A 25,591-nucleotide genomic window follows, 5' to 3' on the forward strand; every position below is an offset into this window, starting at 1 on the left:
CATTTTGTGCGATATCTTAGAAAAGCTTCTTTACAAAAATGGTCGCTGAGGGTTCTCATTTCAGTAGGCCGTCTCAATTTTAATGACCCTTTAAACAAACCTTTAATATTTATCTAACTGTTGAATTATGCTTGCAAATTGCTTAATGTTAACTTATAATAAATATATATTTTATATTGGTTAAGATTGTTAAGTAAGAATATTTTTATACTTACTTTAAGTTGTGTAACTACCGAATAGAGTATAATTTTGACATGTCTAGGATCATGCTATAAAAAAGATTTAACAAATATAATATGAATATAATCCTTTAGTAGGAGCTTTATGTATTTATGAATTTTATTGCACTATAAAATATGTTAAGTAACTTCAATTTAGATGACTAGGTATGTACAATTTGAAAGTAGGTAATTTAAGGCACTCTCCTCAGCCTAGTGTTGCTATTATCGTATTAATTGCATCTATGAAAGTTAAATTATTGGCCACATAAAGAGTTATCACAGAGTTTTCTATGATGTCCAAGGTGGCGGTCATCAGCTAGTTTATTTATTTTTATTTAAAAAAATATATACTGGTAATGCGTGAAGTATTATGGGCGTAGCAGTATATCCTGTGATGTCTATGATGTTTATATAAGGGACGTTTTGTTAAGATTTTCTATTAGGTGGGTCCTTAGATCACTATACAAATAGTATGAAAAAAGTTTGTTTTGAAAACAAGCTTGGAATGTTGAAATATGTGATGTTTAATACAGTAATATTGAAAGAGATTTACTGATGTCTACCTTATCTCAATTTCTATCTGTAACTATACCAAAGGACATCAAAAAGGGGTTGTTACGGACAAACGGTGGACACAGATTTGTGAAATTGAGAATTATATGTTCAATTCGGGCCGAACGGGAGCGCTTTAAGTAATGTATCAAATCATGTTAGTAAATTAGACTTGTCGTTTAGATATTTTACTCAAATTCTAGAATTATAGTAAGCATAGAAGAATAATACGATAACGATTATGTTGTTATTGTTTTTTAGACGAATTTATTTTGATAACTATCATGTTTTAGTCTCTACTTGATGATTTTATAAAAAGAACTTACACTTTATAATATTATAACTTTTATTAATAAAATATAAATCCACCTATTTATTATAGGTATGTCTCCACATTAGTTCCCCGTATGTAACACAGATACGATTGTAATGAGTGAAGGTAGTAGATGATATTCGTGCATGCGTTTAATTACTTATTATGTGCGTAGGCGTATGACGAATGCGTTTAGAGCGCCTGTCAGAATAGTAGTTACTGCATAGTGCGGCACAAACGCACCTGCTAGGCAGGAGTTGTGCGCACCCATACAGGGCAATATGGAGAATGACGTGTATTTGATATACACACTAGGTATTTCAAATACGTACATTTCTACGTGACAATTAAACACGCCTAATTGAATAGAGATATTGTTGTTACAACTTGATGTATTTTAGAGAATTATTGATTAAAAATCGATGTTACATAGATGTTTATTGTAAATATTAGATAATTGAAGCCAAAGGTGTATGACATGTTCTAGATTGTTATAGAAGGCTGTATTTTTTGGGTGATATTTTAGAAAAGGACGGCAGCATATCTTTGATAATATTATTTAAAAAAACACTGAACGAAACGGGAAGAGAACGGTCATAGGAATGGTAAATGATGTGATAAATGCTAAAAATTTTAGTTTTAGTGTTGTTGTGCTATTAATAAAATATGTTCAAATGTGGTATGCGTTTTATTTTTTCTTTAAATCTGAATTTATTATTTAGCATTAAGAATTGTGACTTTAATATGCAAATATCATTTAGGTCACTTCACATATTTTGACCAATTAGGAACGTTTAGCAGTACTTCTGCATTTAGGTAGTCCTAATGATAACACATTTAATATGAGTCCAATAATTCCTATTACTAGCAATCCCCTCCACTTACATAAGGCATCAAATGTATCATAGGTAAAGCCAATGAAATTTTCAATTACTTAATCAATCATTTCATCGGGGAAGCCAAAGAACCGGCACACATTAGCTGTAACAATTACACTGCGTAACATGAATTTTGCATTGAAATAAATTGCAACGCAAAGGCTTTTTATCACTGTGGATATCGTTGAACTTTCTTTTGCTGCTTTTATTTCACCATTCGTGTCGTGTCTCTGTGTGGAGCGCACGCTTGCTACAAGCCGTTGTCTCGACTCGGTAAACACCGCTGATTTTAGTTTCAACCGGTAATCGTCAGCCCGTGCTATGACATCGCCTCCACAACACAGGCCAACCGTGAATTTTAATTTTTAAACAGTAAAATCATCGGTATCAACAGCGCATTGGTATTTTGTGAAACAGTGAAGCAGTTGAAAAGAACATGGATTCTTAAATAAGCAATAAGTGAAATGGAACGTTGATTTACAGTCAATATTGTATAATGATTCGTTGTTCTATAGTTAGAAGTGAAATAACTGTTCCGCTGGAATTTTAATTATTACGGTGAAATGAAAAGGTAGGTAATATTACCTGTTTATTTATCTTTTTGGGCTATTTATTTTCTTTGTTTTTCAAATATTTGTCTACAAACTTGATGGTTGAAAGTTCCTATTCTGATCCATTGTACATTAATGAAATTCAATTTAAACTGAATAGCGAAACTGTTGAATTTATAGATTTTAATGTTTCTCATGAAAAGTCATAGGGGGAATACCTAAGACAAAAAGCTTTACTTTTAAATTGATTTCTGGAGCGTATGCATCACGCAGATTTAGATAGTAGTATTATTATTAATTAATGATGTATAATTTTAATACATTAATGGTCATAGTATAATCTCATATGGGGTATCATTGTGAGATAAATCAGCTGACAACAAAAATATCTTGAGAAAACAAGAACACTCATTCGTAGGATGCACTATAAAGAAGTATGCGACGATAAAAGATTTTTATGAAGTTTCTGATTGACACACACACATAAGTACGTACATATTATTACACCTTAGGAATCTAAATTGAAATTGTCAAAACTCTTTGTAAGGTTAGAAACAATAATATGGAAAGGTTATTTTTAATGGTGGTTAAAATGTTTCAGGCAGGAACATAAATATTACTATACAATAAATGCAATAAAGAGTATATATAAAAGGTAAAAAACAAATTTTAAAGCCATTTCCTTTCAAATATACTCCATATTTGAAAGGAAATGGCTTTAAAATTTGTTTTTATTGCGTATTAAGCTAATGGCATGTGAAGAGGTCATGTATCAATCTACCAATCATATAAAATTTGATAAATATGTCATCACTGTCTACAATATTATCAATGAGTGATCGGCAGCAAACATCTCAAATTTCTTTAGTTATATATTATAAGTAGTTTAAATATTTATCTCTAGTCAGATGTCTTTATCTCGACAAATTTCATACTCCTTATATGTGGCGGAAATGAATAAGAATGTTAACAATGATGTTCTGTCTATATGTTCTGTCTAAATTGTTGAATTTGCTTCAGTATAATATTATACTTGGACAATTCATATAGGGCCATCTAGTCCCAAGGTAAGCAGAGCGTGTCTGTCTGGATGTCTAATCCATAACACAAGTCTCAACTCTGCTTAGTGTTAGATTTACTTATATGCATTTCTTTTGTAAATATTATTCATAATATAAATAGAAAATATCCAGATCAATACAAACAAGAACTTAAGAACACATATATTGTGCCTACAAGGATTTTTTTTCGGAGTAATGTAATGCTGTTGGCCGCAGATGGCCTTTACAGCTTTACCGGACGTTAAGGGGCGAGTGCAGAAGGCACTCCTAACCCGCGGAAGGACTTATGGAGCGGCTGAAGGCCAACTCCTGACGGATACTGATTGGATAGGGGCTCGATTGGAGGGGGTACGGGGGATCGATCGGGGGGGTCCTACGAGGAGTCGAAATCGCGACTTTTAGAATTAAATCGGTGTGCTAAACCGCTAGACCAGCCAGGTCATTTATGTCTATATTTGCGTTCTGCATATTGTATGTGTTGTAAAAAGAGCAAATATATATATATATATATATATATTTATATATATATATATATATATATATATATAAATATATATATATATATATATATATATAAAGAATCAGTTACTAAAACGAAATATGTAAACATGTACATGTAAACAAAGTTACTCAAGTTGGGTTTTGGTTGTTACGAAACCAAAATTGTAAACGCAAACTGAGGCAATATAAAAGTAATCAAGATCCGTTAAGACTTTTCAATAGTGTGTATCTATTATATATATCTATATATTTACAAACTAGACAACCTTTATTAACATTTATGTACTGCTGAACAGCCCTGAGCCACCAGCATTTCATATCATATGGACGTTACATAGGACTTCTTTATATTAGGACTCCCTTCCCCATACAAAAATTATTATTATTTTAATTCCACGGTATCGATAGAGAATATTAATACAAAAATAACATCGACTTACTCAGTCCACTAAAATAACATATTCCCATTTTCTTAACTAGATACTTAATTTCAAAGTTACATCCTCGTCTGCAAAATGCTAACAGATGTAGTTTATCTCGTTTTGTAAAAGAGGAACCAGTCTTGCATCCTGTCACTCAATCCTATTTCATCGAGTTGGATATTAAACGGTAGCTATTTCCGGTTTACATTTACTATATAGGTAGGTACGTATAATATAAATTTATATTTTTAAAGGATTTAGAATGTTGGTCATTACCGAAATTTAAATACTGACGATCCGTTAAAGGCATCTCTTCATACATATTTACTTTATAGTACCTGAGTAAGAACAATCATTTTTGTTTTCAGATTGGAATCTTATTTTGATATTATTGGTTATTAATTAAAGTGTACCATGTCGACGGAGGTTTGTTAGGTGGTGGCTAGCATCGTTTGAATGGAATCATATAAATATACAATTACTGGGTTCTTTCGTTCTAGGTCTTTAAATCGATTTTAGTTTGAGGAATAAATTACTACATTATGTAAAGATTTATTACAACCATATTATGTTATCTATGTTACTACATTATCTGTTGTAGGTAAATGTGTGCAGTTGATTGTACAATGCACTTGACATTATTGTCTTTTCTTTACTAAATGCAACTGTAAGTAATAAATATTGTAGCTACCTTTAAACAAATACCGTAACTAGTAAACATTTGTAGAGATTTAGAAACAGTTAGAAAATAAATCTCGTCGCTTGTATATGGAAGCGTGTGAACAGAAACTACCAATGTCGTTCCTCAGCTCACTTTCCATCCATTCATGGAATCATCAGCTTTTTTAAATGATTTCTTACGCCCTGGTCTATATTTGTAAGTAACTTTCTATCTTCACATCATATCACAAGAAAGTTACTTGTCACTTGTTGACGGGATGATACCGTAATATCCTTGAAGGAACAACAATATCCAGGAACGGTTTTCATCTATGTAGTGGTTCTGAATTGGTATAGAATATTTTATTATGGATAGTCCTTTACCTATTGCAAATTACACTTCGTACACAGCCGTCGTCGTGCCTCTATTTTGCCTATTTCTGCTGTCTGCCTGCGCCACATAACGTCATGTTTTCAGTGTTACTGTTAACAGATATATAGGTGTTGCGACTACTTTTTTCATCTGGGAGCTGCTAATGATGTCTAACTAAAAAGAATGAAGTGGAATAAACTAAAGACAAAGTACTAAATTGATAAAGACTGTGACAGAGATGACGAATTGAATAATAGATTTTAAAAATTCCTTATATAATGTTCACTATGGGCGAAGGGGGTGGCTCAAGACTAATAAGGATTCGCTAATAACAAATAAGATTTTATTAGGTATACGTCAATGAAACCCGTAAGTCTTTTGGTTTCATACATTTATAGCTATGTATAACATTAAGTTACCCTGCAAGTGTAAGTATATCTATATAATGTAGGTAGGTGCCTAGTTGCGCAAGTTGGTACAGTGGCAGGGCAGTGTGCACTTTGTTTCGAATCTTTCCCATCACCTGCTGTGGGTACTATTATTACAAAAGTCGACAGTTTCTATTTTGTTTAAATCCCACCGTTTCTTAAGATGTCTCAACTCAAACTCAACGCTTTTTAATATTGTTCATTGGACACTGTATACGATGTAAACATCTTTTGTTGTATTCATAGAAAGTGCTAATTGAAAATAATATTCTTGATAAAGTAGAAGTACTATCAAATAATTATTGAAACATTTATTAATTTTTTATTAAAACAACAAAATACTTTAATAGTATTCGACAGATATTAACCCTCGTACGTGATAAAGTTAGCAGTAGCAGTCGTATACATCTAAACAATACTTTTTGATATATTTAAATTTCATTTGTTTTATTTTATATACCTACTATGTCTTTCTCTAAATGTTCTTAAGGAGTAATAATCATAAATTTTCATTTGTTTTTATTTAAATTGTATACAATGCTCTGGAGATGGGCGTAAATAACTGCAACACAGTTTTTGTAAACTAATGTAGTTGTTTACGTTTAACATGTTATTGTCATAACTTTGGTTTTAGTTTAAATAAATTCTTTAATTCTAATAATTTAATTGTAAAAAAATATTCAGTCAGTTCAGGCTATACTTTGGTACATGATAAAATTACATATTTTAATCAAACTTACTATAAAATATCAATATCACAGATTTTCAACATGCAATAGGTTCTTATACTTTAGGTCGCTTATAAATATAGTAGGGCATGCAATGCAGCCTATAGATACCTAGTACATGCATAGTTTCTGACAAGAATACGGTATGCGGCCCAGAGGTCGGAGGCGGTTAATTGGCGAGGATCGTCGCAGCCAGCCGGTTTGTCCGCTGGTCACTCTTTTACGACATTCCTACACGCACAATAACTTAGCTTCGTTTCTCTATAATATTAGTTAAATATCTTGGTGACTAGGAGAATAAAGGAAGAGAACAATACTGATTTATGTGTTTAAAACAATTAAAACATACAGTATAATTTTTATTTTCAATTAAGATATATGAGTAATAGTTACATTATGCTAATAGTAAAGTATAGACGAGGAAAAATTTGATACAGATTATTTCCGAATTCCCGTTAAGTAACGAAGGGTATAAGTATAAAATTCGTTTTTTAAATAGTTGATGAGTCAAAAAAAAGAACGAAGAAAAAAAAAATATACACATGGTACTGTAAAAAATTAGGTAGGTATATACTTTGTTGTTTGGTATTGCATGCGGGAATATAGTGAATTCGACCAATTTTGTAACCTGATCCCCCGCATTGACGCAAAGGTTTCCCCGGTATAGCCGGAAATTAGGAATCCCCTCGAAAATAAACCTCCCCTTCACTATGTAAAAGTTATTGTACTGTATCCTAGCAATATTGATCCATCAAATATTCCGTTTAAGTTGAAAGAGAAACAATCACATATAAAGGACATACATGCGTAAATGATAAATATGCATAAATAAAAAGAATCTTGATAGGAATAAGTATCGGTCAACTTTTGTTATAATCTGTATAGGTACTATCTCTATCTAAGGAGTTTAAATTTTTTTCAAACCATCTCAGAACATGTTAAGATTTACATGGATAGGTTTTATTCAAGTGTAAATCTGATGATCGTATATTTTGTTGTCTCAATGTATAGTTTGCTTTTTTGGTGGAATAATATACATATGTATATCTTCGTTCAATGGTAAATAAATATTGTTCATAGTTTCTATCAAGAACTGTTGTTTATCTTTAGTTAAAAATATATATGTAAGCAGAACCAATTCTGGTTTATCCTTTTTATTAGCTAAAAGCTACTTACGCCGGGTTTGGTTATTTAACGCATTACCGGTGTCAATGTCATACATAACTGACGTAGGTATATTGATGAGATTCAGCCTTTATAGTAAGTCAGAGTATCTATTAAATCAAGAAGCATCACATCTTGGTGCTGCAACGACATCCAAGACATGCTAACTAATTTTGAAACATATATATACCTATATATTTATACGTTACCTCTATATCGATAAAACTTTAAATAATTGATACAAGGATATGGACTATGGATAAGACTTAAATTTTGAACACGAATGAAAACATAATAAATAAACATACATAAGAATTGGCTTTTGGCCTCATCACTTGTTCAAATATGAAGAAGTATAAACATAGACTAGGCTGTACGGTCTAAGGATCTTTGCCTATTCCATCACTGAAAAGGAGATGGACGAATATGGAGAAAAAAAAAATATCTATGGTTAGGTATGTCTAAGGCGACGTATACCATTTACTGTTATAACCCATGAGCGTGGTTATCATGAATTTAAAACATAAAGATATTGTTCTGAATTGTAGTAGTATGTAAAGTTATTTTTCTTCTGTCATTTATTTAGTCTAAACATATAAATAAAATTGGAGTGTCTGTTGGTCATATAGAAATAACCGGTTTTTACTACATGCATATGAATAAAAATACGGTATATACACCAAAATAACTTTTTACAATTTTTGCCTGTCTGTCTGTTTATTCCGGCTAATCTCTGAAATGGCTGGACCGCTTTTGACGAGACTTTTTTTGACAGGCAGCTGATGTAATAAGGAGTAACATAGGCTACTTTTATTTTAGAAAATAAAGTCAATTTCCACGCGTATATGGGTGGTTAAAGAGAAAATAGATTTACAGACAGTGATTTTATTATATATTATAATTATGACATTATGTGTAGATCTTTAAATTTGTCTGTGAATATTTGAATTCATTAAAAAGTAGAAAAGTATTTTTTAAGTCAAGTATACGGAATAGTAAAACAGGTTTTTAAATGTTTTCTAACCTTTAGGGTTAAAGCTATTCTGTAAAAGAAGGTGTTTTAGTAATTTTGGTCCGCAACTTATACAAGGCCATTGCTCTCAACTAGACTGTTAGAAAAACGAGGAACATTTGTGGAGTGCGGCGGCGGGGGATTCACGGTCGAGCGCCCCCGTCAAATCGCCACCTGCGGCGCCCGGCGCCCGCATAGCACTTAACCTGGGTTCACATTATTATGTTCAGTCCGGACTGCCCGTGCCAACTACGTCGTTTGATAGTCATATTTACAAAGAGGACAGGGCGTAGTAACCAATGCGTCAATGGAACGGTATCGTCGGCACTGGCCGTTTTGGATATTATCGTAAGTGAACAGGACCTTTAGATTAGGCCCACATTATTAGGATCAGCCAAGATCCATCCATCCGTCCGAGAAGAATGGTATGGTAGTCTAACGGTTCTTATGTCCGAAGGTTGCGGGTTTGATTATTGCTCTCAATACATATACATTTTGATCTGAGTCTTTGGTTATATAAAAAATAAACATATGTGTATGTGCTATACAATCAATTGCAATTTAACATCTGCTATCAAAAATTATATTTTACTAACCATAAAAATGGGTGCTTCACAATGTTAGTTAGCGTTACATAATTTATCTATTACTACTAGAGCACTTTTTCTGTAAATATTGTTATGCTTTTTTGCATGCACGTAAGCTTTATTTGACGATTTCAAATTAATAAACAACAACATATAAGCGTAAGCGTATAAGTAGCATATATAACAGAATAGACGGCTTACTCGCCTGTTTGGAAAATGTAGGTTGTTAAAGGAAGGTAAGTAATAGGTATGTAAACATAAAACATATAGTAATTATGGTCGATTTTGCACTTAAATATGTCATAATGCCTGTTCATTATACCATTTTGTTGTGTTGTGCGGATGTTGTGAGAGTAAGTTGGTTGTGGACCCTGTGGTTTATAATAAGCAGGTACATAGTCGCAATTAACGTATATTTTTCCTGACGCTAATAGAACAAACATACACCCTAATAATTATACAGTTTACTTTCATAAGATTAAATAGAAAGTTGAAGAAAATGGTCGGACAATTAAAAATAGATTCAGTAACGACGAGTTCTGTAGCAATAGATAGAGTTTTTAGCTAATTCATTGCTTCAGAACATGTGTAATATATACATATATATATAGACTTGATCAATATATTTATTAAGCGACAAAACTATGAATAAATTAATGAAATCTTGCAAAATAGTTGAGTTTATTCAATGACAACACAGTGATGTCTGAATGACAAGTTAACAATAATCAAATTATTCGAATGTATAAATTTATAGTCGCTGCAACCAAGTTCCGTATGCTGTAACTACGTATAAAATATTTTGTGGTAGATAATACGAGTAGTAGGTACGTTCGTCTCTAATAGAAACTTTCACTTTCATTACATTGTTAATATATAATAAGTTTATTTGAGGAGCCTTCTCTAATTTTAAAAAGGTGTACAATTATAATGTAGAAAAACCAACATTGTAGGACACGACACCACTTGTGAACATTTGAAATTATAAAGTATACATAATAGTTACATACATGTAATAGAACTAGGTATCTACATATTAGGAGGCAATAAATCTATGAGTACAAATTAAAGCATATTATTAATATGAGCTTATTTATAGATCATTACGTTTTTCTTTCCGGTTCTTAACTTATAAAGTGCACATTTTTAAGCATTAGGCGGAGATGATGCAGTAATTTGGATGACATTGCAATATTATTGCGACATTGAGCTCACCTTATGATGGGGCTAGAAAGTGGTCATAGTACTTTAGTAAACAACACAGAAAAATGTAATATTAGTTTGTTTATTATGCACTTTGAATAACTAACAAGCTGTTCATCTAGTAGGTGGTAAGTGGGAACCGTAGCGTATATAAATGAGGAGCGCCACGGCTCTCACGTTATTATGTAAAGCCCTTAGTATCTTATACCGGAGGACTGAGATGTTATACTTCTGTACCCTATAATTTCTCTGTTATATTGCAATTGGTACTATAATAATTTGCGGCTATATATGGCTAATAATGGGTGAGAAAGAGGTAGCCGTGCAGTCGATTATTCTTTTGTTGAAATATAAGGAGTCATTATTTTTTCAAATAAATAAAATTAAATATCATGGCATCTGTTTAACATACTGGTTATGGGTTAGATTTTCGCATGATATAAATATTTAATACATATCTATATAGTTACTGACGACTTCGGTGGTCTAGCGGTCTAGCAAACCGCTGTACTTCCGATGGTCGCGGGTTTGATTCCTCGCACGGCACAAACATTTGTATTCATGAGTATGGTTCTTTGTATCGGTTTGGGTGTTTTCTATGTATATTATGTATGTATTTACGAAAAAAAATCTATGTATTTGTATCAGTTATCTAGTACTCATAACACAAGCTTTAGCTAGCTTCACTTGGGTCTAGATGGCGCTGTGCGAATTGTCCTGAGATTATTATTATTAGTTACATAAAATTATTTACCAACTAAATCAGATGGTAAATAATTAAAGATTTTTTAACAAATTGTACATACATACAAAAGATAGAGTAGGTATCTGTTGTTACATATCGCCACTTTCAAATTCTAACAATTTTATTTATACATATTATTATATAGAATATCAATAAATGAAATACAAAGAATAAGAAAACATAGCTACCGTAACTTTTGCATTTATGATATTTACTAATATTCTGTCTAAAAACGATTTTTATATTAGGTACATAAATAATGCAGAAGTCACAGGTATATAACAATCACTCGTGTCACAATGTAGAGTACATTGTAAATCTCGCTTCAACAATGTAAAGAGTATCAAGAAATTCAAATTGACGTTAAGGATTGACGATACATCTAAATAGTTCTCTAAGTAGATCACTAAGCTGATCGATAACCAATGATACTGATATATCGAGACTTAGATTGTACAATTTTTATTTAATATAAAAATATTTAAATAGAGAGAAATGCATTCGGATTATCGTAATTTCCGGTCAAGTGCACCAACTTCGAGTAACTTATTTTTTACTTGGAGGAAATAACGTTTGCCTGAAGGCGAACGGGTATTGTAACACTAAAAACTCCTACTCACTAAATATTCTAAAGTATCCCAACGAAGCGCAACAATAATGTTGTATATAGTCGCGGGAGGGCTTTCACAGGTGTCTAGGAACTTTGAGTAATCCTACCTGATAAAAATTATCTTTTTAGCATAATTAACAATTTGTTGTAATCTTGGAAATGACTTATATGTTGTGATCTTGGATGAAAGACGTCCGTCCGTATGGATGCATCGTGAATGCCAGGCTTTAAGTATTGCTGTTGCGAAGCTGCGCAGGCGCACAGGGGTCGTTGCACCATCGTCTTGAGGAGGCTGCACTCTAGCTCTCGTCCCTCGACCCGCGACCTCGTGTCTTTTGCATTTATTTGTTTCCAACGAAATCAAAACTACACTGCTTACAAATACTAGTACCTATACTAGTGCATACAAACCACAATGATTTCGATATGAAGATAAATCTGTGAAATTAAGGAATTAATATTTTATTTAACATCCTCGGTGGTTAAGCGCACTTACTTTTGGTGCTAGGAGGTTTGATTCTTTCAAGATACGTATATTTATAGTTATGATTTATTTATAAAATATATATAAGTAACAGTAAAAATTAAATAGGTATGCCTCATAAGTTTATTTAACACATTAAAATTGCTACAAATAGTACAGAGAAGTAATAAACGATGTTCCGATTCAGAACAATAACCAAAAAAATGTTGTTTACAAATAGTTTTCAAAGATTTTTTTTAAAAGAGGAGATATCTTTTCACTGTATAAAACAATTTCGCTTCAATACTATATTATACAATATACAATACTCCTGCGAAGTCGGGACGGTTTAGTTAGCTAGTTAATAGTAAATAATAGATTCAATGATAAAAATCTTAGAGTTCAACAGTGCCTATACGGCCACTTTTGATAGTCCAAAGCCTGCGTTTATAATTGTGGTTGTGACCTTACTAGAACCACAGTGGAATTGACACGACTGACTTATGATGTGTTAATGTCAAGGGGAATTCTTACAGTGATCGTTTGTTATTATGTCGCGCCCTAAATTGTGAGTTGAATCTTAAACAAACCAACGTTTTTATAATGTACTAGCTGTTCCCGTGTTTAGTCCGCGTGGAATTTAACATTATTTTTTTTAAATAAAATATTTTTTCTAAAATAAAAGTAGCGTAAGTTACTCCTTATTACATCAGCTACCTAAAAACTCCCGTCAAAATCGGTCCAGCCATTTCAGAGATTAGCCGGAACAGATAGACAGACAAAAATAGTAAAAAATGTTATTTTGGTGTATGTACCGTATTTATATTCATATGAATGTAGTAAAACGGTTATTTCAATATTACAAACAGACTTTATTTATATTTATAGATAATATAGCTTCTTAACTAGGCAATATTATAAAATGGTAAACTTTGCGAGTTTGAATATTCGGAGTAACCTTCCATACTACTCTTCAATCCGATTTTGAAAATTTATTGTTGATGGCTCATTTATTTAGGAAGAATATAGACTATATATACTAAACACATCTTCAATATAAATGTTACAAACCGAGTAAAATGTGACACAGAAGAAGCTGTGCAGCTAGTTAATTATAAATACATTTCATAATAATATAATACATTTTATTGAGACTAGTAAATGATGACGAAATTTACAATACCCATAACCTCAGTAGTGATTTCTATTTACTGCTAGAGTTCATATCGGCAGTCCCCCAGTCTTTATTTGGCGCCCATCAAAGTCGCGAAGCAAATTATTTAAAGCTCGTATAATTTTTTATTTTAATTACTATTGTTTTAATATAATTTAATTTCAGTGTTACGATGTACGCAACGTCGACAGCATCAACAACCTCAGGCTCAGGGCGTGCTGCGTGTCTGCCTTCAGCAGAGCGCCGCATTCGTGTAGTGCGGTTACTACGCCCTCGCCGGGCTGCACCGGCATTTGGCTTCTCACTGCGAGGAGGACGAGAATATTCATCGGGTTTCTTCATTTCGAAGGTTGAATTCAATTCAGAAGCACATCTACAAGGATTGAAGGTTCGTTACTAAATCATATTAATTCCTTAATAATAACTAGGTTATCGATTGATAGAAGATATCATTTAAACAATTTTTACTATTGACATTCAGAAAATAAAGAATTACAAACGAAAATCGCTTCTCAATTGGAAAATATGATGGATTAGAATCTCCACATTTTTTATATCGTGAAATGCAGTGTGGTTACTTTCATATTTTCTTATTGTAAAAGTTACATAATTATCTAATTGTACAAAGTGTAGGTAGATTTTGAATTTCTTATGATGGATGTACGTTCCGAATGAGTGGTTGAATAAAAAAATATGACTAAGTATTTAAAAGTAGTAAGTTGTATTAAGTTTACTTGAATAATGATTATTTCTAGTCTACTACAGCGAGTATTTCTTTAAAATGTCGATATATATTATATTCATGCAACAAGAGTTACGAATGATTACCGGATAATTTTATACTATAATAGATATGTTTGTACTAAATAGCCTTTGAACTGAAATGAATAACAGCAAATAAAGTGAAAAGGGCAATGAAGCCTTAGAAATGACCAAGCTAACAAAGAGAAGCATTACGGTCTGGTAAAACGTGTACTTTTAAATCGTGTGAAGTACGAAGTTCATTATTTTAGGAGTAAATATTTCATACAATCAGGGAAATATTGGTATGGACCGCGTTGGTAAAAATTTGTATTTTAAATCAATTTGTACCTTCGCTAATAGCATGTCAAACACTTTTAAAATATGTTTAAAATAAAGTAACATCTACACATTTATTTTAATTTGTTTAAATATGATTAAGTCATTTCCGCGGATGTGTAATATTCTTTTATCTGAACTTTGAGTAAATGGATTTACTTTTGTATTCCTTGCGTTGAAGATTATATGAGTAGGTATATTTTGTTACGACACAGGTACGAATTAAAAGACAATGTTGAGTCGATTAAGTACGCAGCTAAAAAATAGGTATGTCTACATAAATAGTCATAAGAATTCTCGTTCTTTTTACACTCTCATTGGAGAAGTAGCATTATTACATTGTTTTGTTTCTTTTTATACCATTATACGTCCTTTTATCTGATTATAAGGGAATTGCTGTTTGTGTATCTATTTAATTGACGTTACGTCTTACTTACATACACCGTTGTTGAGCGCGTGCGAACAATTATTCCTACGTCTCTTTGTCAAGTAACAATTAACTTACTGGCCTGTTTGTTGCTTAAATACAATCGTCTACATCCGAGACTGAATATTGTCGCAAGATGTGTTAGACAACTTACGTAACTGTATGGTTTCCTTCGCTTTAATTTCAATCACATTCAAGTTTCAAGTGGCGCTGATGTTGATCACATTGTTGCTTAAATCAACTAGGTCAAATACATTATTACCTATTACGTGCTGACAGTTACGAATCAGCAACTTCCCGCCATCAGCTAAAGTTTTAAAGTACCTACAATATTACCACAGATAATTATAGTTTATAACGTTTTTTTTATTTATTAATTATTTACAATTACATACAATCTTTGGTTTCCAGGAAATCTCAATTATTAACAATTTACATTGCCCACAGTTAATACAAATTACACTTATTTTGGAAAAAATGATAATTTCTAGTTATACATACTAAATTAATAAATACAATAGTGCGCGTCTGTATGTTTATTGCTTCTTCACAATTAATGGGCTAAACGGATTTTAATGAAAATTGGCATTAAGTTAGATTATATGTCGAGAAAACATACGCAAGCTAGTACGAGTACTTAAGAAGTATGGTACAATTGTAGAATACACCTATTCTAATAAGATTCTATTTTTTTTGTCTAGTCATGCTTATACAGACTTAAAACATTTTGCGTTATTATATACCCCTCATTATAACTGAATATATTTTAAGATAAAATCACATGTAGGGCCATATTACATTGTAGAAGCACACAGAACAGATTTTCGCACAATTACTTCCTTAACAAAGAAGTTACGAAAATTTTCGTACACATCCGTCGTTATTTATAGAGTAAATACAATGGAGATTTGAATCTATTGTAGTGAATCCTGGGAAATTTAAAAACTGTAAATTTTAACTGTATTTAATGTCAACGACATAGCGGATATATATAATTCTTAGAATCATTGACTGAGTCAGCAAAACTCGCCGCAGCAAGTATGCTGGCCAGTTACGGAGAGCGGACACCATTGTTTGTCGTGATTTCGACAGGTGCCGGCAACAACTCAACGACTTCGACGATAAATCGTAAGAACTTAAAAAAGTAGTTACCAAAATATCAAACTCTACTCAAAAACTTGCTACAAATACTCCTAAGTGAGTACAACGTTAATAGTAATTGGAAGTGAAACTTTAATGATAGATTAGTAGTATTAGTAAACATACATGTAATAAACACCTAAACATATATACTTAAGTTGAATATATTCTAAGCTGGTATATAATTGCTTCGTTTTACCAAGGTATTGTAAAAGTATCGTAATTATGTCTATAATTACGACAAGACAGTGTGTTTACAGGGCGGACTCGTATGTGTCCGGTGAGTTGTGAGTCACAGCATTCTGGCCGATTGACGACTTTCTACAGCTCTCCGCTCACGTGTGTTTATTTGAAATATTGCGTCTTGTGTAACATTTGATAAAATAGAAATTGTTTAATATATTCACTCTAGTTTTAGTCGCCAGGCAACGTTGTTTGTACCAACCATGATAGGGCTAAAGCCATAGCCCTATATGAATTGTGATTTGCTGCAGAGTAGAATCAGGCCTACATGATTGAAAGATGACAGAGAACCGTCTGGATTACAATAGATAACAATATATGTTAAATGCAAAAAAATACCAATGAATTGAACTAGTTCTATAATAGATGTAACCGGTGACTTTGAATCCGAGACTTTACTGAGTACCTGAAGTGCTTATTTAAAATAAAAGATAGCCAATATGCACCCTCGTGATAGAATATTAGTTACTTTATGTTATATATTATTGCATTTATAATATTGGTATGAAGTTATAATGCTATATTATAACTATGTAGTTTACTAAATATCTACATACCTATTTCAAGAATTTAAAGTGATCTGATAGAAGAAAATCAGTGTATGAATTTACACTAAACTAACTAACCTTACCAAACCACACTATTAAAGAAAAATAATCAATAAAAAATAGCACGTTATCTCTCATATAAAATAGTAGATTATTCAGAATGCGAGAGTTGTAAAATTTTAAATTAAGTGTGTTCAATGTGTGTCATCACAAGATATTTAAATTGTAATACAAAATATATGGTAAGTGGTAACATATCAAATTAATGTTGATCCTATTGAGAGAAAGTAGAGGGACGTTTACCATATAAAAAATACATGAAACAAAATAGAAACAAATAACCGTAAAAAATTCGTAAATCCAAGCCAAAACAATTAGGTAATTTTTTATATGTAGGTATGAAGTACCCTTACATATTACACCTGAATTATGAGATATTAAACCTGTATTCACTGTATTCACTCACTGATAATCCGAACCTGATACCTTGAATTGTTGCAGACTACATCAAAAGTAATTAATTTTTTTCTTATTGTACAACTTTTCTTTGTGTATTTCGTAGTTACAACAATCTTTCATAGAGTGATAACAAAAGAGCAATGAAAAAATAATGGAGTTACAGTGAGTCATTCTCTATCAAATATGTATACATACGGCTCAATGTATACTCAACTGTTACCGAATTGTATTGTAGACAATACCTATACGCTTTTATTAATAACAAATTCACTTGCAATTCAATGATATGTAGAAGTCGATACCTATGTGTTTTACGATTAAACTTTTATTTATTGCGAGTCTTATTGATGGTATTGATAGTGACGTAAGTACACATACTAAGCTCGCTGAAAGAGAAGCTGTACTATTATTTTTTTAAGATAAATTAAAATATTGTATGGTTTGCAAAATCATAGCAAAGAAGTTATATAAAAGTTTATACTCTCTACCTGCTCAATTATAAATTTTCATGTTCTTGAAATAAAATGTTCGAGAAACTTCATCAACTATTTTATAGTAATGAGGTAAAACACTTGTCGGATTTTATTTCTTTTCTCAAAACTAATTTATCCAGTTGAGGACAATTTTTTATTAAAAGTTAGGAACTTTTTCAACACTTGTCTATACTATCTTATGAGTACGGTACATTTATTTTATACTAAAATTATTTCTTTTTACGATTTATTATTGTGGATTTATTTATTTCATAATTAATTAGAGTAATTTTCCGAGGTGATCGACCCCATTATAAACATGTAGCTATAACCGGAAATAGAGCGGGTTATGATCTCGCATTATATTTACCTATTTTATTGTCGTTATAGTACAATATTATCGTACTAATCTATAGAGCCAATATATTGTTAACATTTCTAACTATACTTTTAGTACCTACATGATAATAATCTACAATATTTTTTTTAGACACCTGATCTTAACCTGAATAATAGATTTATTTATTCTCTGCATAGCTGCTTCTTTATCCAATTAGACCTTTCTAAGAAATAATAATTATTTTACTTACTTATATCTTTGAGCTCCAAGATCAAACTTAGCTGGGAACTAGGCTTCATTTGATTTTACATACATATAAACACTGTTTCGTAATTTTAAAAATGAGCATTTAACATACGCATTTGATTAAGGTATTTATTTTGAGGTGTCATAGGTACAGATATTTCTTCGAAACCGAATGTCTTGTAGGGTTCGTCTGGGCGTCTTGGAGTCTGGCATTCTCCAATACTCGTAAAAAGACAACTTGGAACGAAAGTCAGATCGAAAGTTGCTCGCTAGGTATGTGGGGCACGAGGCAACGCTGTCCGGCTTCTCTGTGGTCCAAGCCACTGGAACCGAAACAGACGTAAAGAAAGTAAATGCCTTCGTCACTACATTATGCATGCATATGATGTACCTACTAGTACGTAGTCGTGATGTCATAGTTATGCTATTACTCATTTCGATATCTATCTATCGATTGTTTATACAATCATGTACGTTAACCACCATAAATTTCAAGTACCTATCTATAGTTTCGTAAAACGTGGTTATTGGAGTGAAACAGAGAGATCTATAGAAATAATATTACTTAATTGTACCTACCTATTTGTGGGTGGATTCCTTTAAAGTAAACCTCAAATTGCCAGTAGCGGACAACTAATGAAAGTAGGCCAGGGTTTCCAACAAATTTTGATAGGGTTATAATGTATCTGTAAATGCCTATTTATAAACCATAGAGCATGGCTTTTAAATTTCTAAAATAATCTAAATTTATAAATTACCTTGTCGCAAAAACAGGCTCTCTGGCCTCAGATCCTTTTTGATATTAGTCAAATCTGATAATGAATTTTATAATTTGCACACTGTAGTACCTAATCAGCATTAGGTATACAATTTAGAATGTAGTTTGTGTTAAATTTATTTTAACATTCTCTGTCAGTTAAATACATATTTAGGATATTGTATAAGGGATAATAGGTTAATATTTAATTTGATTTAACTTTGAAATATTGTACTATATAATTACAGAGTTAATTATAATTAATAGATGAAGTAATATCTTAATTTAATTGTAAAGATTGTATTATTTTATACGTATATGCAAATCACTATATCTTAAGAAATGATTTACTTAGGTTTAACTAAAACAGATTAAACAAGTACATTCTGTCAATAGATAGATACATACATATGTAGGTATATATAAGTGCTATCCTTATGAACTTAGTATAATGGCCTTAATAAAAATTGAACAATTGCGATTAATGATAACCTTAAAGATAACGATTGGATTACTATGAAAGATGCTCACAATGAATAATAACTCCCATGTAGCAGAAGGCCTTATGGTATTTGTGGTGAGCTATTGCGCCAGAGACAGGAGGGAGGGAGCGGTGTAGCACTATGATGCAACATCAACAGAATATCTTTACTGTACATTATTAGTTCCACTTACTCTAGAAATATACGTATTTTTTTTATCTAAGGATTTTATAATCTTCTTCAGTAGTTCACTAAGCAATATCTTCCTCAATTCTGAACTTATTTGCATGTTTTTTTTAATTTTGATAGAGTTGCCATCGGTCCCACAATGTTTATTGAATTTCATGAGGAAATTAAAATTTATTGACGTCTTACATATTTATGTAAGACGTCAATTCAATTAATTTTAATTTATTGTTTTATTTTTACTATTACGTTACGTTGATAACTACGTCGGTTAGCTTTGTACAAGTATCAAAAATTATAATTATTTACCAATTTCCTAAAATTTTTATTACTACCTACTACCTATTTTTACTATTACCTACTGCGTTGTATATTAAGTATTAATGCTCTAAGAGTTCATTTGCACTATAAATAAATTTGGTAGTCAGAAAGTGTGGAGAATAGTAAAATAAAATTATTCTATTAAATGCTACTTATGATCCATTCCTTTACCTTTAAATGGCGGAAATTAATATTATAAATATTAATATCATTTGACCTTTTACTTTTTTTGTGATTATATTTTTTAATTATATATGTATTCTGCAGGCTGGATTACCAGTTCACCAGTATTTATGGTATACAGTGAGCACTAAAGACGAATAAAAAAAGAGAATGACTTAGCCCATCTTGGTTCCTACATCAGGACATCACTTCGATGATTCAACTTCAAAATTAGGATAAAATACGTTTGGATATAAAAACAGTTATTCAAATAAACTTACATTGAGGCACTTTTGAACAATCAACATTTTTTTTTATTTAATCTACCACTCATTTGGAAAACTGTCTCATCACAAGAATAACGAGAAAATGAAATGTGTGAATACAAACTACCAACTAGCACTAATTCATCAAAGGAGTTCAATGCTTCTAATTTCGAATTATTTTTAAATATTGACTAAATTATTATATTATGATGACTGATAATAATCTATACATATAAATAAAATTGGAGTGTCTGTTTGTAATCTTGAAATAACCGTTGTTTTTACTACATGCATATGAATATAAATACGGTATATACACCAAAATAACATTTTTTACAATTTTTGTCTATCTGTTTGTTCCGGCTAATCTCAGAAATGGCTAGACCTATTGTGGCAGGTAGCTGATGTAATAAGGTAATAATAAATAACATATGAAAAAGAAATGTATTCCCGACAAGTAGGTATTTCTTTTAAACTCAATTAAAAATTCTGTTACGTATTTTGCAGGTCGGTGACCAGCTGGTGAGCGTGAATGGTTACCGCGTGGACGATGCGGTGCACGGCGAACTGGTGCATTATCTCGCATCACAATCTCGGCTCAAGATCAAAGTTAGACGTAAGTACAGTATAACGCGCTGTTATTTTTTTTACATCTATAGATGTATTGTGAAACGTCTACTAAATTAACAACAAAAATGCTATATATAGTTATAGAATAACTATTGTTTATTTTTATAACTAGTATATGATAGAGATATTCAGTGGATTACGTATACAGTTGTAAATATAATTTATTTCGTTCCGATTGCAGTTGCACGTTACATACAAACTGTTACTTAGCAACAATACTTATTTTAAATGTGATGGATACTTTTTCTACTTCAATCAATGTGCCTAATACGGTCCCTTAATCCATTACATTTAAGACATTCTACATCTCTACATTTAAATAACATACATAATATAAAACAATATACAGAAGAGTAAACAATAGAACAGTAGTAACAAAAAACATATCCAAAATTAAATCTGTTAAAATACTAATAATTACTGTTGGGCCTATACCGCCCCCTTAACAGAATAATTTTGTAATATTTGAGTCACAACTACCTTTAACTTCGGACCTGATACACATTTCGTCAAGATATCTGCTATCATTTTGGGTCGGTAAGTATTTAATTATAATGCTATTATTAGCCACTGCCTCTCTAACGAAATGATATTTTATATCTATGTGCTTAGTCCTATTGTGATTCATTTTATTTGCAGCTATTTTATGCGCAGATTGATTATCATTATAAATCAAAACTGGCTTACTACTTCTCTTAAGTAAACTGTTAAGTATATTATTTAAATATACAGCCTCCTTTGAGGCTTGACACAGAGCTACGTATTCTGCTTCGGTTGAGGAGAGTGATACGCATTGTTGTTTTCGGCTTTCCCACGATATAATATTTGTGCCTAATTTGAAAATAAAACCTGTAAAAGATTTTCTGTCATAAGACCCACCCCAATCCGCATCTGCATAGCCATAAAAATTAACATTTTTCGATTTTCTAAAAGAAAGACAATGATTCAATGTCCCCTTTAAATAGCGTAAAACACGTTTAGCACAATTGAAATGTAATTCATTATAACAGGAATTAAATTGAGATAATAAACTAACAACATGTGCTATGTCTGGTCTAGTATTTACAGCTAAATAATTAAGACATCCTATTAAATTTTGATATGGCAAGTCGCATTCCGAATTTGATGCTTTTTCTAATTTAAGACCTAGCTCCATTGGGGTTTTAACTGGTTTACAGTCAGTCATCCCGAAGTCGTTCAAGACATTTGTTATATATTGTTCTTGATTGAGATATAAGACACCATTTTCTCTCCTCAGCCGCATACCTAAAATATGCCTAGCAGGACCTAAATCTTTAATTTTAAATTTATTCAGTAGCCCCTCTTTCAGTTTCTGTTTTTCGTTTTCACAATTACCAAAAACAAAAATATCGTCCACATAAATTACAACAATTAACTTTTTATCACCATCTAACAGTTTTTGATATAAACATGGCTCTATTTTAGATTGTTCGAAACCTAAATTCAACATTTCCCTATCTAACTCATTAAACCAAGCATTCGAAGCTTGTTTCAGACCATAAAGTGATCTTTGCAACTTACATACTTTTGATTCTTGACCTTTAACAAACGCCCCCTCGGGCTGATGCATGTAAATATTTTCTTTTAATTTCCCATATAGAAATGCAGTAGTAACGTCCCATTGATCAATAAACCAATCGTATTCAGCAGCTAATGAGAATAGTAACCTTAAAGTTGAACTTCTTACTACTGGTGAATAGGTTTCATTATAATCTATGCCACGTACCTGTGTGTAGCCCTTGACAACTAATCTAGCCTTATATTTACTTATTTTACCATCACTATCTCTCTTGATTTTGAATACCCATTTGCATTGAATAGCCTTCTTATCAGGTGGAAGGTCTACTAGCTTCCACGTCTGATTTTCTTCTAGTGATCGCAATTCATCATCAATTGCTTTCTGCCATAAATCACGATCAGATCTCGCTAATGCTTGCTTTATTGTTAATGGATCGCCATCAATTTCTGCAATAGCATTACAATGGTAATAATTTACAGGTCTACGTTCTCGAAGAGGGTATCTCCTCTCGGGTTCCACAGGATCAGCTTCGATTTCAACTTCTGAACTCTCCAAAATCTCACTGTTGATAGGTTCATTAAGTGTGCTTGAATCAGCTTCTAAAGAGTTAATGTCATGATTTATGTTCCGTTCAGGGCATGTTCTTGTCACAGATTCTTTTTGAACCTCCTCCAAATTTATAGGAACCACTGTGCTTTTCATTTCATCAGAAACGTTATCGCCAGGAAAAATATTTTCTAAAAATTTGACGTCTCTCGCAATTTTTACATTGCCTGTCTTTGGATCGATTAGTCGGTATCCTTTTGTTGTTGTGGAATAACCAACAAAGATCAAAGCTTCCGTCTTTGTATCAAGTTTTTGTCTCTTTTGTTTGGGTTTTAGAGCGTAAGCCAAACAACCAAAAACTTTTAAATGACTTACATCAATTTTTCTTCCTGTCCATAGTTCCTCTGGTACAGCATTGGTAATAGCTTTTGTAGGACTTCTGTTCTTTAAATATGTTACGGTGTTCACTGCCTCTGCCCAAAATTTCTTACTGAGATTTGCTTCATAAAGCAATGTTCTCACCTTCTCCATGATGGATCTGTTTGCTCTTTCAGCTACACCATTTTGTTCAGGTGTATATGGTACGGTGGTCTGATGTTGTATACCTGAGGACTTCAAAAATTTGTCAAAAACACGATTACAATACTCTGAACCATTGTCAGATCTTAGACATTTAATAGATTTGTTTGTTTGTTTCTCTACTTCTGCCTTGTATTCGCGAAATTTAGCAAATGTTTGATTTTTATTTCTCAAAAAATATACATGTGTCTTTCTTGAAAAATCGTCAATAAATAATAACATGTACCTGCATCCGCTTAGAGAATTTGTTTCAATTGGGCCACAGAGATCAGTGTGCACTATTTCCAAGATATCCGTAGCTCTCATACCTTGATTTTTAAAGGGACTTTTGCATGACTTTCCATTAATACAAGGTACACATGGTTCACTTAAATTTGTCGATTTTAAATTCATACCAGTTACTAATCCATTCAATTTGTACATATTTTTTCTACTTAGGTGAGCCAAACGTTTATGCCAAAGATTTGAAATTAATTTATTTGACAATGTCAAGTTGACTATCGGTTTTTCTTTTATTTCATATATTCCGCCAACTTCTTGACAAACCGCAATAATTTTATTTTCTTTCTTAATGCTGCAACCTTCTTGGTTTAAATTAATTTCAAAATTATTTTTTATGAGTTTGCTTGCCGAGACTAAGTTCATGGACAAATCGGGAACGTGTAAAACATCTTCTAAATTCAATTTAGATGTTTCATTTGTATATAGTTCGACATTTCCTTTTCCCTGTACTGGTAATTCTTGACCATTCGCTACTTTCACTTTTAAGTCACTTTTTTGACTTTTGTAATTCGATATCTTATTTTTATCGTGCGTCATATGATTAGAACAGCCACTGTCCAGATACCAATTTTTCGAATTAGTTTCTCCCATGTTCAGACAAACTAACCCAGAGACATTCTTAGTATATTGCTTTGTCTCTTTGCATTCTGATGCCTTGTGTCCTGGTTTGTGACACTTGAAACACTTAAAAGTCATCTGCTTACGATCGGTTGGTTTTTTATATGATCCCGCAGATTTTCGTGCTTTATTTACAGATAGAGCTTGTACTTCACTTGAGTTTCCTTCCGACTGTCTATTCGATTCCTGTAGCAGTTTGGTTTTTATTTGCTCAAGAGTAATTGTTTTGCCACAATTATCCACAGCCATTATGAGCGGGTTATATTCCGCAGTCAAACCACTTAACATGATGGAAATAATCCAATCATCTGATATTTCTGCATCAATATCAGCTAACTGCTGCGATAAGTATATTATTTGCGATATATACTTATTCATAGAGTCGAAATTTTCAAGTTTGCATTGCCAAAGCTGTCGCTGTAACGTGATGCGTCTTCCCCAACCTTTATCCTCAAATGCTCTGCAGAGTCTCAACCATACTTCTCTAACAGTCTTCGCATTATATACATAAGTAAAACATGAGGAATCTAATAATAAACAAATCGTAGTACGGGCTTTACGGTCGTCATCTTTGAATTTGTCATCAAAGTGTTCCAACTCTATTATCTTCCATAAATCCT

The 25,591-nt window shown here is 31.9% G+C and overlaps 1 protein-coding gene across 1 annotated transcript in view; it reads left to right on the forward strand.

The window, feature by feature from the left end:
- Positions 1–2,193: 2,193 nt before the first annotated feature.
- The window catches only part of LOC131853160 (uncharacterized), a 40,150-nt gene continuing 16,752 nt past the window's right edge, over positions 2,194–25,591 (forward strand). Inside the window, exons 1-3 of the mRNA XM_059203983.1 lie at positions 2,194–2,535; positions 13,812–14,034; positions 21,284–21,392. Of these exons, the coding sequence (XP_059059966.1) occupies positions 2,528–2,535; positions 13,812–14,034; positions 21,284–21,392 (340 nt within the window). The 5' untranslated portion in view covers positions 2,194–2,527. The remainder of the gene's footprint in view (positions 2,536–13,811; positions 14,035–21,283; positions 21,393–25,591) is intronic.

The sequence above is a fragment of the Achroia grisella genome, unplaced genomic scaffold, assembly GCF_030625045.1.
Source record: "Achroia grisella isolate CSIRO2021 unplaced genomic scaffold, CSIRO_AGI_Agris_v1 utg900, whole genome shotgun sequence".
Classification (NCBI taxonomy): Eukaryota; Metazoa; Arthropoda; class Insecta; order Lepidoptera; family Pyralidae; genus Achroia; species Achroia grisella.